The following is a 14,491-nucleotide window of genomic DNA, read 5'->3' as shown; positions in this document are numbered from 1 at the left end:
AAGATAGGCACAGAGCACTTGAAGAGCTCAGTGCCCTGTGCCTGGTTCCCGGCTCCTTGCATTTACTCACAAGGAGCTGGGACGAATCCCGGACATCCGTCCACACCTCCCACAGTCTCAGGACGATCCCGAGACCACAGGAAAAACTGAGAAAAAAGGGTATTGCAATATCCCAGGGAAATGGAGGGATCATCCCTCCCTGCTCCCGGGATCCCCTGTGCCTCATGTGGATGCACAGGGACGGTCCCTGGGATATCGCCTGGTGTAGACATGCCCATGGACTACTTCTGGTTGTTCTGGTTTAAATACAGGAGTGAAAGATTGGTGCCAGACATTCGATCCAGGCAATGGAACCTGGCTCTGAGGTGGTTGCTTTGCCTCATGGGATGCCTCTGCTCTGCCCACTTTAGTGGATGCTGGGCCAAGGGAAATACCCCCAAAAACTCTTTCCCCCACGGAGACGCCTCCTGCTGCTTCCCTGTTCCCAGGGAAGATGTATCTGGTTGAGAAGCAGGGGCCTCCATCCAGGCCATGTCTCCTGGCTGTGGAAGATAGGCCATATCAGGGCCCTGCATCTCGCCCTCACCCTGCTCGTAAGCCAGTGGGAAGCCTGGCAGAACAGAGGTCTCAGGCGCCTGCCTGGCTTCCCACAGCTGACTCTACAGCACCCCCTTCGGACTCGGAATTGTCACAAGAGGCTAGAGCTCCCCCGAATTGGGGCCAGGTCTTTCACACTGGGGTGCCTTTAAGTGTTCCAAGATGCCCAGGTTGCCAGATTACAATGTTCTGCTTCCTCTCATTTCATTGCCAAAACAAATGATCTCTGATAATTCTATAAACTAGACAACTTCATCCCACCTTCCTTAACCGACATTGGGAAATCACAGTCAGCTGTGCTTGTTGTTCCTGAATATTACTGGATTAAAATATGTGATATTTGACATTAATATTAACTTGATTCTGAATATATGCTTTAAGCGCTTTATTCTGGGTATATGCCTAAGGGGATGCCCCAATCCAATCCAAAATGAGTGCAGGGCAAATTAGGCCCTCCATGCAAGAATAGCGTGTGCAGGGGCCAGACTGGAGCAACTGGGGAGCAACTGGGAGCCCATTCCACTTATTTGGGGGCGGGCAAGTTGCTACATCAATGAATCTTTGATCTCTCCCTTCAGAATATCTATTTCTCTGCAACTCAGAAAGAGCATTTTCATCTTCTCATGCCATTAGCGTGGCCTTTTTCGGTACCCTGCAGTGTCTTACTGGTCCTCAGAGACTACAGTTCTCAGATGAAGAACTGTGTTTGTCTCTTTTGGGAAGCCAGTGCCCCGGTAAGATGAGATACTGCTGGGCCATCCCAATGGGCAATGAGGGGCATTACGTTTTAGTCTGATATGCACAGAGGAAACAGAACAGGCATAGAAAGATAGGTGGAGCTGCAGGGTATGGAAAACTCCAGGTTGCTCTTCTTGACAACAATTTGGGAAAGAACTGAGAAAGCAGAATCAGGAGGCCGGTTTTCACGCTCAAAATTATATCAGACTCCCCTTTCCCTCGTGCTTCTAGTAGTGAGGACAAGAGTATCCGTGAGAAAAGGAGGGAGCGGCAAATAATGCAGGCATATAAAGTGGTGCAACAAACCAAGCACTGAATTTTATTGAGTCAATGATGCCCTTGAACAGAAGGTAGCACTTAGCAGGACTTCATCCTACAGAAGGCCCGCAGCATTCTGTGACGGATCTGTTTGGTCTTCACCCCATACACAAGGGGGTTCAGCACTGGAGGCACCAGAAGGTGTACATTGGCCATCACAGTGTGGATGTTGGAGCCGTGGGTCTTGCCAAACCTGTGCACCATGGACAAGCCAATGAAGGGCACGTAGAATAGGAAGACAGCACAGATGTGGGAGATGCATGTTCCTAAAGCCTTGACACGTGCTTCTTGGGTCAAGCCGAGTGCAGCCTTAAGGATGAAGAAGTATGACAAGGAGATGAGCAGCGAATCCAGCCCAATGGCAAAAATGATGACTACCAGTCCATAGATGACATTAACTTTAATGCTGGCACAGGCTAGCTTCATGACGTCCTGGTGCAAGCAGTAAGAATGGGATAGAATGTTAGACCGGCAAAATGGCAACCTCTTAATAAAAATCGGTAAAGGGCCCATCAGGGCTGCCCCGCGGATTATGGCCAGCAGTCCTATTTTCGCTATCCTGGGGGTGGTGAGGATTGACGAGTGACTCAACGGGTAGCATATGGCAATGTAGCGGTCAAAAGCCATAGCCAACAAGATGGTTGATTCCATTCCTGATAGGCTGTGGATGCAGAACATCTGGACCAAGCAAGCATCAAAGGCAATGTTGGTGGATTTGAACCAGAATATGGCCATCATCTTGGGCATGGTGGACAGGGCTATCATGATGTCAATGGCTGCCAGCATGCAGAGGAAAAGGTACATGGGTTCGTGGAGGCTACGTTCAACTTTGATGATGTAAATAACGGTGCAGTTGCCAAGAACGGCCACCATGAAAAGGAAGCACAGAGGGAAAGCCAGCCGGAAGTGAGAGTCTTCCATACCTGGGAAGCCAACCAAAATGAACATGGTAGCAGTGATGTTGTTTTGATGGGAAGGTGGCCTGTTCAGGTTGTGCATCTTTGCTCCTTCCGGATGCAGAAAAGCCTGAAACCAAAATGATCGTGGTCATTTTTCATTTGTATAGTATTTTACATTCCACTCATGTTTAGTCTATCTTTTTCTTGTAAGATAAATCACATTTATTCCCAGTGCATAAATGAAGGACCTGAGGCTGAAAAACAGCGATTTCCCAAAGCTACCGAGGGCTAATTCTCACCTAATTTATGTTTGCTCTGCAGAGGACCTGTCTTTGCTGCTGTGAGCAAGTTATGGTGTGAGGGCAAGGTGAGTCCGGACACCGTGGTCAACGGCAACTTCCTGTCACGTGTCCATATCATTCCCAAATGTGTTCGCCAGGGAAAGCAGGGTCGCCACCTTAACTTAAAGAAGGAGCTTCAGCTGGTGGCCCAGCTACGCCCCTGTCTGGCATCAGTAGTCTATGCTCTGGTGACCTCCAAATTAGATTACTTCAAAGTGCTCAATGTGGGGCTGCCCTCAAAGACTGTTTGGAAGGTGCAGCTTGTGGAAAATGTGGTGGCCAGATTGATAGCTAAAACCAGAAGGCTTTTTTCCAAGCTAAACAATCTCAGCTATTGTAACCTTCCCTCACAGGGGAGATGCTATAGCCCCTTAATCATTTTAGTTGCTCATTTCTGCATTTTTCCATCTATACAATATCTTTTGTAAGTGTATTGACCAGAATTGTATACAATAGTCTAAGTATGGTTGCACCATAGATTTGTATAAAGGCAGTATGATACCGGCAGTTTGATTCTTAATTCCATTTCTAATAATGCCTAACAGGGAGTTTGCCTTCTTGACAGCAACTGCACACTGGATGGACATTTTCATCACGCTGTCCATCACAACTCTAAGATCTCTTTCTTGTTCAGTACCATCACCTCAAATCCCATTAGGATATGCTTGAAGTTGGGGTTTTTGCCCCAACGTACATCACCTTACACTTGCTTACATTGAACCGCACCTGCCATATGGATGCCCACTCTCCCAGTTTGGAGGGGTCCTTTTGGAGCTCCTCAGAATCCCTATTTGTTTTAACCACCTTAAATAATTTGGTGTCATTTGCAAACTTGGCCACTTCAATATTCACTCCTAATTCCAGATCATTTATGAACAAGTTGAAAAGAATTGCTCCGAATACAGATCCCTGTGAGGCCCCACTATTTACTTCCCTCCATTGAGAGAATTCTGTTGTTTAACCAGTTACTGATCCCTCAGAGGACCTCTCCTCTTATTCCATGACTGCTAAGTTTGCTCAGGAGTCTTTGGTGAGGGAGTTTGTCAAAAGCCTTTGTATGGCCTTGATGTCTGGGCCATTTTAGATTAATGCAGTGATAAGGGGGCTGGTTTTTGTTTGCATTTTTATTCACTTTTATTTCCTTATCATCCTTGAATTGTTGTGGTTACCAGTCCAAGTTTGACTCTCCAAAAAGATTGAAAGTAAACAGGGAACATTGTCTTTTGTTGGGTAAATGCAGTTTGATTGAAGACTATGCCCAGTCTTTCAGCATGCACAGCATGATTATGGTGTGACTATTGGCAACGTTTGCTGAATGTTGGATGCCTCCGCCCGCTCACATCAACCCAAGTTGGCCCAATAAAAGATATACCATTTGCCTTCTCTGTATTGTCTTAAAATTCTTGGGTTTGTTTTTTGTGTGGCTGTTCTGTTCTGTGCTGTAATCGAACTGGAGAACTATCTTGACCGGTGGAACCCAACTTCACCTCTGGCATTGTGGAGATAATGTCATTTGCATTGTCTGGTGTTCACTATTTTGTTGCCTGTGCTATAAAATAGGGTAACCATATTTTGGAAATAAAAAAAGAGGACAATATGGTCAGCCCCCAAGGGGGCGTGTCCAGCATCAAGGAGGCGTGCCCCCCGAACATAGCCTTCATCACATATCTGATTTTATAGCACCCATCTAAGACAAATCTGTTCTACATAACATATTAATGTTAAAATCACTGAAATAAAGAACAAGTGAGGCATTCAATGTATCTGAAATTAACTTCACTCACTCCTACTTTTGTAACTTTTGCTGTACTTTGAAGCTTTTGTTATACTCTGTGTGATACATTCTCCTCTTCCCTCAAATATCTTTCTGACTGTATCCTCAGTTGTTGAAAGCTGCTGCTGTTGTTAACGGGGTTTGCTACTGGATGTCTGGCTTTTTTATTTTTAAATTTCAATTTTTAAAAAAAACTTGTGTATGATAGTCACAAGTTTCTCTACTCTAACATGAGGGTGGGTGTTGTGGCAGTGAACACTACTTTGCCCATTCACACTTCTCACTTATATACATTACCTTCTCAAGGCTTGTGTGTTGGCATCACTTGGCACATCCAGACTTTGAACTCCTGTCTACTTCCTGCACAAACACGCGACTCTGAGACCCTCTTCCTAATGCCCTGCATTGCATGCTAGCACCATGGGGCTAAGTTACAATAGATATTTCTCTGGGTTGTCTGCTTTGACTGACCTCTCCTTTCCCACATTTTGATTTGTGGACACCTTGCCTCTGCTGAGCTCCAGGTACCCAACTGCCCACCAAATCTGCAACAGGAAAGGTGCCCTGCTTGCCCAGCACTTCTTACCTAAAGACTGGAGATCCCCTTGATGCCAAGGGCTGAAACTGCTCAATGTGCAAGACCCCAAAGAAGAGGTTTGACAATCTGAGTTTGGAGGATATGGCTCCAGCACTTTTTAAAAACAATAATTTTTAAAAATTGAACTTTAAAAAAAATCCTTAAAAAATCAATGGATGAACAGATCTGATTCAAACTTGGCATGGCTAAATCTCTCTTTAAGAGTTATCATGGTGCCAACTTTTAGCTCTTTACCTTTAAAAATGTCATTTTTTTTTAAAAAAAATAATTTTAAAACCTCAAACTTTAAAAAAAATGCTAAATGGATGAAAATTTGGTATGGCTAAAGCTCTACCTAAAAGCTACCATGGTGCCAAGTTTCATCTCTTTATCTCTAAAAATGGCAGTTTTAAAAATAATTTTAAAACCTCAAATTTTTTAAAAATCCTACAATTCAATGGATGAACGGAACTGTTTCAAAATTGGTATGACTAAAGCCCTACCTCAGAGCTACCATTGTGCAAAGTTTCATGTCTTTATCTTTAAAAATGACGGAGTTATAAGCATTTTTGTTAATTCCCATTAAAGTAGAGCTGCCCTTTGGCTGGAGAAGATGGGAAAAAATGGATTTCTCTTCAAATTTTGTAATTCCCCGATTCCTGGATTTGTTACCAGGAAGCGGGGAATTACAAAAAACTGGACAGGTGTTTCCTGTCATATGGTCGCCCTAGATTCAATACAAGCATTACAAGATCACAAATTCTGCTTAGACATATTAGCCAGTTTATTACAAACTCACCAACGCTTCCAGATTCTGCAAACATTGATCCCGCTTCACTCAGGCTCATATGCTGGCCGGAGCCTTTGTCTGCGTGTGGATTGGTCTATTTATCCAGCTTTCAGAAATCCCTCTGGGGCAGGGGAAGCACAGTCCACTGGGCACTCAGAGGTAGCTGAACACAACTGGTACAAACCTGAACTGATTTGTTGATTGATTTGTTACATTTCGGTACCACCCAACAGCCGAAGCTCTCTAGTAGGGGTGTGCACGGACCCCCCGCTCCGCTTCACTTGCAGATCCGCCATTTTCTGGATTGGGCCGCTCCGCCCCGCCCCCGCTCCGCCCACTTCCGCTCCGCTCGGAGCTCCGGATCCGGATCCGGAGCTCCGTTTCCCCCCCATAGGCTTGCATTGAAAGCTAAAAAATTATACAACTTTTTTTCTGTGAAAGTTAGAAACCTCACGTTTGGCACCATGACACCTCATGGGGGTATACACATGCACGCCAAGTTTCAAAGCAATCCCATCATCCCCTGATTTTTGGGGAATTTTTGAAAATCGGGCACCCCATTCACACCCCTTTCCATAGCTCCGTCAATTTGCACGTTAGAAACCTCAAACTCGCCACCATGAAAGCTTATCCAGGGATACATACACACACCGAGACTCAAGGCAGTCCCATCATCCCCTGATTTTGGGGGAATTTATGAAAATTCAACACCCCTTTCCATAGCTCCGTCAATTTTGCACGTTAAAAAAACCCCTCAAACTCACCACCATGAAAGCTTATCCAGGGATACATACACACGCCGAGACTCAAGGCAGTACCATCATCCCCTGTTTTTTGGCGGGGCTTAAACCTGCAAAATTTGGAACTTCCAAAACTCCAAGTGAGCGCAGGAAGGACTTCTCTCCTGAGTCAAAGCCACACACACACAACATCCCTGCGAGGTGGGCAGGGGAGGAGGGAGGGAAGGCAGGCAGGCAGGCATGCAGCTGGCATTTCTGGGGGCATAAGGAAGTGAGCCAAGGATAAGCCAGTAATGCATATAAAATGGAATAAATCAATAAATAAACAAAGGAGGGGTGGAATTAAAAGCAGCAGTGTTGCTCAATAAACAGCAAGAAGAATTTTTTAAAAAAGGCTATATCTGTCTTTTACCAGCAATAGGGGGACGTGCCCGGGGGAGGGGGAAGCAGCTGCCAGTTCAACTCAAGACAGCCACCAACAGCTCTGAGATTAAGAAGTAAACGCTCACTTCAACTCATAACAGGCATCGCTCCACCACTAAGAAGTAAACACTCACTTCGACTCATAATAGGCATTGCTCCACCGTTTTACTCTCTTTGGAAGGCTCTAATGGCCTTCCAGTGCAGGAGAGAGTGGGGGCACGTCCACGATGAGATGCCCTAGGGGAGCTCATCCCCTTGCACCACATCTATTCACTTGTTCCCCAAAGTTAGGGTGGGGAGCAGTGCTGTGTTTCTATCTCTTATTCTTGGCTTAGTATATGATTTCACGTTGTGTTTGTGCATTTGGTGGGGCTACTGTTTTAAAAAACACTGGGAAAAGCCCGTTCAGATGAAGAAAGAGAAGTTTCCCAGAATCCCAAGTTACCCGTTTTGCCTATGCCCTCCTCTAACTTTGGGATCATGTGATCATGACCGGGAGCTGACTCTGCCCCTCAGCCCTTTGAAAAAGGTATTTTTCCCGCCAATTTTTTAAAAACTTCTAGCGCGCGACCCGCACGACGCAGAAAGTTGAGAGTAGTCTCAAAATGACCCCCATCCACGACTCTCTGTGCACAAGAATTTTCAGAACGATAGCTTAAAAACCAAACCAGTTATGCCCGAGTCTTTCCCTCAATGCAATCCTATGGGCGAAAAGCCGAAAACGCCGTTTGAGCCGCGCGGTTGACCCGATTTTCAAAAAAACATAGCACGCGACCTGCACGACGCAGAGAGGTGAGAGTGGTCTCAAAATGACCCCCATCCACGACTCTCTGAGCACAAGAATTTCCAGAACGATAGCTTCAAAAAGAACGTAGTTATCCGCGATTATTTCCCGCAATGCAATCCTATGGTGAAATGTTTTCAAGATGGCGACCGGAGCGCTCCGCCTGAACTAGGAGCTCCGAAAAATGGTCGCTTCTCTTCGCCTTGCTTCTAGGGGTCCGTGGTCCGCTCCTACGCCTCTGGGTAAGGCGGAGCAGGCCAATCCACTACTGCTTCTACGCTCCTAATCGGAGCGGATCACACCCCTACTCTCTAGGTGGTTCACAACAATTAAAACAATAAAATGCAGCACAATAAACCATACATAAAACCTTTAGAAGTTTAAAATTACAGTATAAAACCAAAGTACAAACCACCAGCAGTGTAAAGGTTTCAAAAGTCAACAGCGGATTTAAAACAACAACAGAAACTGGAAAATTAAATTGCTTTTTGCTAGTTGGATCATTATACCATGTCCCATAGTGGAAGTTTGGGGCACATCGCAATACTGGTTGTCCCCTGTGTGAGCAGAGTGCTGGACTAGATGGAGCCTTGGCCTGGTCCAGCCTCAGGGCATTTCTTAGGTTCTTAACAGGAAAATGCAAGCCATTTAAACAATGTATTTATGCTTATACTCTTAGCTAGTTCACTTGATCATTGGATCAATAGAAGTACAAGGTGGCACCACTAGGGCCATACCATCCCCATGTTGGCGTGAGGCCTTTAAGGAAAGCTTGGCCTGAAGGTGGCAAAGGAGGTAAAATAGTAGCTCAGGTCACATACAGGTGAGGCCTAATAATAGTATCATGCCAACCGAAGTTGTTAGAAACACGATTTGAAATGAAGATTTCTTGGACAAAAATGGTGAAAGTTAACACTCTCTTTTTTATTATACAAACTTGCAAGTTCGGGCGCCCAATCAAGGTAGGCACACCCACCAGCTAGAGCAAAACCATTTTATCCCTTAGCCCGGCCAAAGCGGTCCCTCCCCTGTGTACCCATTGGTCAGATACTCCAGGGGTTACAGCCTATCCCGGTACGCCTGCTGGCTCCTCCTCTGTTTACTCCTCTGCCCCTCTCATTTGATAATCCACCCATTTCTATTTACTTGTGTCCATATTGGGCTTTTATTTCCCATTAGCCCGTCTCTTAATTACTCTAATTTTGCCCCCCTCCCATCATCCTGACCACAAAGTTATACGTTTCAAAAACAACAGATGTGTGTTTCAGTTTTGTTCTATTTATCACCTCTTCTCACCACAAGTCCAACCACAAGTTCCGTGTTGTTCTTTTTACTTCAACTGAAAAAGTCCTTTCACCTGCTGCATATAACGTTGCTTTGAGCTGACCTTTAATAATGTATCAGCCATTAATTATAATCCTTTATAGCATTGTAATAAGCTATTAATCATTATATTCTTCCTTACGCTAAGCATTGCAATATTGAAAACGTAACATATTCATCAATTTCTCACAAAGTTACATAAAACCCCTGGCCTTGAATCAGCCTCTAAACCTGATTATATGCTGTTTTAAAGTGTTTGCCCTCACTCGTTGCCTCTCCCCAGTTTGAGAAGGTTCCATTGATAAGTACTCTTTGAGTCCGATTCTGTTGCCAACTGTGAATCCACCTAAATAGTTGTTCCATCTAGCCCACTTTTAGCTACTTCGTTAATCAGAATATCATGGCTCACCTTGTCGAAAGCTTTGCTGAAGTTAAGATATATGACGTCCACAGCATTCCCACAGTCCACAAGAGAGGTTACCCGATCAAAAAATGAGATCAGATTAGTCTGGCAGAATTTGTTCTTGACAAATCCATGCCGGCCTCTAGTGATCACTGCATTGTTTTCAAGGTGCTTACAGTTTGACTTCTTTATAATCTGCTCCAAAATTTTCCCAGGGATGGATGTCAGACTGGTCTGTAGTTCCCAGGTTCCTCCTTTTTGCCCTTTTTCGAAGATGTAGTTCCCATGTTATCATTGTGCAGTATTTGTGGCATTTATTTTGTAGTGATACTGAAATGTATGGCAACAGTTTCCCACCGACTTTGTCTAAAGATTTCACTGATGTGGTTTGCAAGGACCAATGTGCAAAGCCCTCGCTCATTTGTCTGCTGTACTGGCAGAAGGCAAATATTAAACCCAAGCCCCTTAGGTCTTAGGAGACTAAGGGGAGACATGATAAAGGTGTACAAAATGATGTATGGTATGGAGAATGTGGACAGGGAGACATTTTTCTCCCTCTCTCAAAATACTAGAACCTGGGGTCATCCCATGAAACTGATTGGTGAGAGATCCAGGACAGATAAAAGAAAGGCAGCACTACAAGATGTAGTGATGGCCACCCAATCGGATGGCTTGAAAAGTGGGGTGGATAAATTCCTGGAGTCAAAGGCTATCAGTGGCTACTAGCCCTGATGGTTGTGTGCTACCTCCTGTATTCGAGGCTATAAGCCTGTATGCACCAGTTGCTGGGGAACATGGGCTGGAGGGTGCTGTTGCACCATGTCCTGCTTGTTCATCCCTGGCCAATGGCTGGTTGGCCCCTGTGTGAACAGAGTGCTGGCCTAGATGGACCCTTGGTCTGATCCTGCATCAGGGCACTTCTGATGTTCTTATGCAAAAAAACCAAAACCAAAAAAACACCTTGAGATTTTCTTGGGAGAAAGACACACTGAACATAATAGGACTTACTTTTGACTAGACATATTTATTTATTTATTTATTATAAAGGATTGTATGTGAGCAGTATTTATTCCTCCCAATCCAATTAACTCCTGATTATTATTATTGCTTGTCATTCCATTTATAGATAATGGCCCCTGACAAACAAAATAACCCCAGATTCCTTTCTTTTTCAACCATGTAAACAGACTTTCCCCAGAGTTGATGAGGAGAAGGAGAAAAATAAATCCTCTTGTCTGTTTGTATAAAGTTGAATGCAGTCTCTTACGCACTCTCTTCCCTTCTTGGGAATCCCCCAACACTTGCTCTGGATGGAAGAAAGATGTGGAAGAAAGGCCGGGATGGGTTAAGGGAAGGAAGAAGAGGAAAAGAGGAATGGCAATTTGGCAACGGAGGTGGGGGCGGGAGATAATTCCCCGTAGCTCTTTTCAGAGGCACTTTCAAGGAATTGGGGTGGAGCGAGTGTGAAGGTGAGAATCAGAGAATCGTAGAGCTGGAAGGGGCCTCTTAAGGCCATCGAGTCCAACCCCCTGCTGAATGCAGGAATCTAGCTTCAAGCATCCCTGACAGAGGGTTGTCCAGCTGCCTCTTGAAGGCCTCTACCTTAATTAATTTATGAGGTGAGTTGGCTGAGGCTTTTGTGTTGTTTTTTTTGAAATTGTAACATTTATTTTACAGTCCCATCGGGGAGGGCCCATAGCTCAGTGGTAGAATCATAGAATCATAGAATAGCAGAGTTGGAGGGGCCTACAAGGCCATCGAATCCAACCCCCTGCTCAATGCAGGAATCCACCCTAAAGCATCCCCGATAAACGATGCAATACATCGTTTGCATGCAGAAGATTCCAGTTTTGATCCCTGGCATTTCCAGGTAGGGCAGGTAAAACTCCTGCCTGAAACGCTGGAGAGCTACTGTCAACAACACAGGGCTAGACAGACCCATGATCTGACTCAGTATAAGCAGCGTCCTATACTCAGCGTCCTATACTCAGTATAAGGCAGCGTGTGGCGCAGAGTAGTAAAGCAGTAGTTACTGCAGCCGAAACTCTCCCCATGGCCTGAGTTCGATCCCAGCGGAAGCTGGTTCTCAGGCAGCCAGCTCAGGTTGACTCAGCCTTCCGTCCTTCTGAGGTCGGTAAAATGAGTACCCAGCCAGCTGGGGGAAAGGGAACTGCGACTGGGGAAGGCAATGGCAAATCACCCTGCTACAAAGTCTGCCAAGAAAACATCAGCGAAAGCAGGCGTCCCTCTAGGAGTCAGCAATAACTCAAGTGCTTTGCACAAGAGGTTCCTTTCCTTTCCTTCCTATATTGCTATGGCAGCGCCATGAGGCACTGTCTGCATGCAGCCTCCCCAGCCCTTCCTGGAACAGGATGTCATATAGTCCTTGTTAAGTATAAGAAAGTAAAAGGCTTGCGTAGTCATTAAAACTGTGTGTGTGGTTATCTCAAGGCTAAACAGAGGAAGACTATCTGTGAGCAATTACCTTGAGATAGAAGCTGTACTGGGAACCTTGCCAGGATTCTCTAAGATATCATGGTGTTAATGATATGAATATACCAAAGATCCTTGAGGCTGGGTTAGCCTAACCACAGCTGTATGTAATATAGATAAAAAAACTGTGTATATATGTATATGTGTATAGCTTTTGTCACTCTGCACAAAGACACGGAACTGTAAAGAAGTCTGAAGCTAATAAACTTACTCTGCTAAGTAAGACCTGCATTGTCAGCTGTGTTTCTGAGCACAAACAGAATTCCCAAGGAAAAGTTCTGGCCCCAACAAAGGTTATGGGCCCAGCAGTCATGGGTCAAGACTCTTCTTTCGGTATAATCTGATGCCTGTAGTGGTGTGGGAGACGTTAAAGTTAGAGGAGGGAGAAGAAGTTTGTGGGGCTACCCTATTTCTTCGATTCTACGATGCACTTTTTCCCATATAAACATCTTTAAAAATGGGGTGCGTCTTAGAATCGCAGGTGTGTCTTAGTGTTTTTTTTCTGTGGGTGGTACTGAAATTAGTGTGCGTCTTATCATTGATGGCGTCTTACAATCGAAGAAGTAATTAAACCCTTCTGTAGAACTCACTGAGCTTCTGTAGAACCCTGAAGTTCTAATTGAGGGCAATAAAATCCGATGTTGTGTGAAATCCTGGTCTTCAGCAGGGAATCCTTCCTGCCCAACACCTCCCTCTTCAAACTTTCATTGCAAGCAAAGCTCCCGGTGGCAGAAAGCGTTTAAGAGTAGAAAGCAAGGCGGAGAGAGAGAGAAACAAAGCAAAACAATGAGTAGGGTGTGGAAGGAAAGACGGCAGTGTGTCTCCTACAGTCTAAAAACGCTTCTGCTTTTATACTACACCCCCTTTGGTCTGCCAAGGGAGTGAGTCCTAATGTCTCCTCGTTACTTCAAGGTTGCTCAGCTCAGAGGGAGGCTTGAATTAGGCAGATGATGTCATTGGGACATTTCAAAAGATCTGGGGCACAGTCCAAAAAAGATCCAGGGCGCATGCCCAGGTGTGCCTTTTATCACAATGCCCATGATTCTATGATTTCAGCAGGTCTTCCAAATGTAACTCAGGTTCTGGCTTCAGGAAGACTCCGGGGAAGAAGAGTTTTGCAAATGAGCTTGCAAGGCACAAGCCATTAGGAGCTTTAAAAAGGATGCCTCCAGTCTTCAGAGGCGCTCCTTCTAGCCACTCCGAAATGAACAGAATGTCGCCAGTGAAGAACCTCAACGGCGGGCCCTCCTTGTAGGGGCTCCTACCCTGTGGGAAACCCTCCCTCCTCAAGTTCAGGAGGTGGAAAATGTAACATTCTTTAAACACCTGCAGAAAACATGTCTTTTAACACAGGCCAGGATTGTAACTTATTTTCTTTTGCATTTTTAAACTTTTAACATTTTAAATTTATTGGATACTTATTGTAGTTTATGTTTATAGTTGTGCACTGCCCAGAGAGCCTCTGCTATTGGGCAGTACAAAATGTGATCATAGAATCATAGAGTAGTAGAGTTGGAAGGGGCCTACAAGGCCATCGAGTCCAACCCCCTGCTCAATGCAGGAATCCACCCTAAAGCATATTTGACAGATGGTTGTCCAGCTGCCACTTGAAGGCCTCTAGTGTGGGAGAGCCCACAACCTCACCAGGCAACTGGTTCCATTGTTGTACTGCTCTAACAGTCAGGAAGTTTTTCCTGATGTCCAGCTGGAATCTGGCTTCCTGTAACTTGAGCCCGTTATTCCGTGTCCTGCACTCTGGAAGGATCGAGAAGAGATCCTGGCCCTCCTCTGTGTGACAACCTTTTAAGTATTTGAAGAGTGCTCTCATGTCTCCCCTCCATCTTCTCTTCTCCAGGCTAAACATGCCCAGTTCTTTCAGTCTCTCCTCATAGGACTTTGTTTCCAGACCCCTGATCATCCTGGTTGCCCTCCTCTGGACATGCACCAGCTTGTCTGCGTCCTTCTTGAATTGTGGATCCCAGAACTGGACGCAATACTCTAGATGAGGCCTAACCAGGGCCGAATAGAGAGGAACCAGTACCTCACACGATTTGGAAGCTATACTTCTATTAATGCAGCCCAAAATAGCATTGGCCTTTAATAGAATCATAGAATAGCAGAGTTGGAAGGGTCCTACAAGGCCATCCAGTCCAACCCCCCGCTCAATGCAGGAATCCACCTTCAAGCATCCCTGACAGAGGGTGGTCCAGCTGCCTCTTGAAGGCCTCTAGTTTGGGAGAGCCCACGGCCTCCCTAGGTCATTGGTTCCATTGTTGTACTGCTCTAACAGC

General features: G+C 45.3%; 1 protein-coding gene across 1 annotated transcript; it reads right to left on the bottom strand.

Moving 5' to 3' along the window:
- Positions 1 to 1,692: 1,692 nt before the first annotated feature.
- Positions 1,693 to 7,448, bottom strand: LOC134399710 (olfactory receptor 51E1-like). Its single transcript, XM_063127797.1, has 2 exons — positions 7,418 to 7,448; positions 1,693 to 2,609 (listed from the first exon to the last, which is right to left on the bottom strand). Exons 1-2 carry the CDS (start codon positions 7,446 to 7,448, stop codon positions 1,693 to 1,695), a joined length of 948 nt encoding a protein of 315 aa, XP_062983867.1.
- Between the last annotated feature and the right edge of the window lie 7,043 nt (positions 7,449 to 14,491).

The sequence above is a fragment of the Elgaria multicarinata genome, chromosome 5, assembly GCF_023053635.1.
Source record: "Elgaria multicarinata webbii isolate HBS135686 ecotype San Diego chromosome 5, rElgMul1.1.pri, whole genome shotgun sequence".
NCBI classification, from domain to species: Eukaryota; Metazoa; Chordata; class Lepidosauria; order Squamata; family Anguidae; genus Elgaria; species Elgaria multicarinata.
Note: the sequence above shows the minus strand (reverse complement) of the source record. Positions and strands in the feature narration are given on the sequence as shown.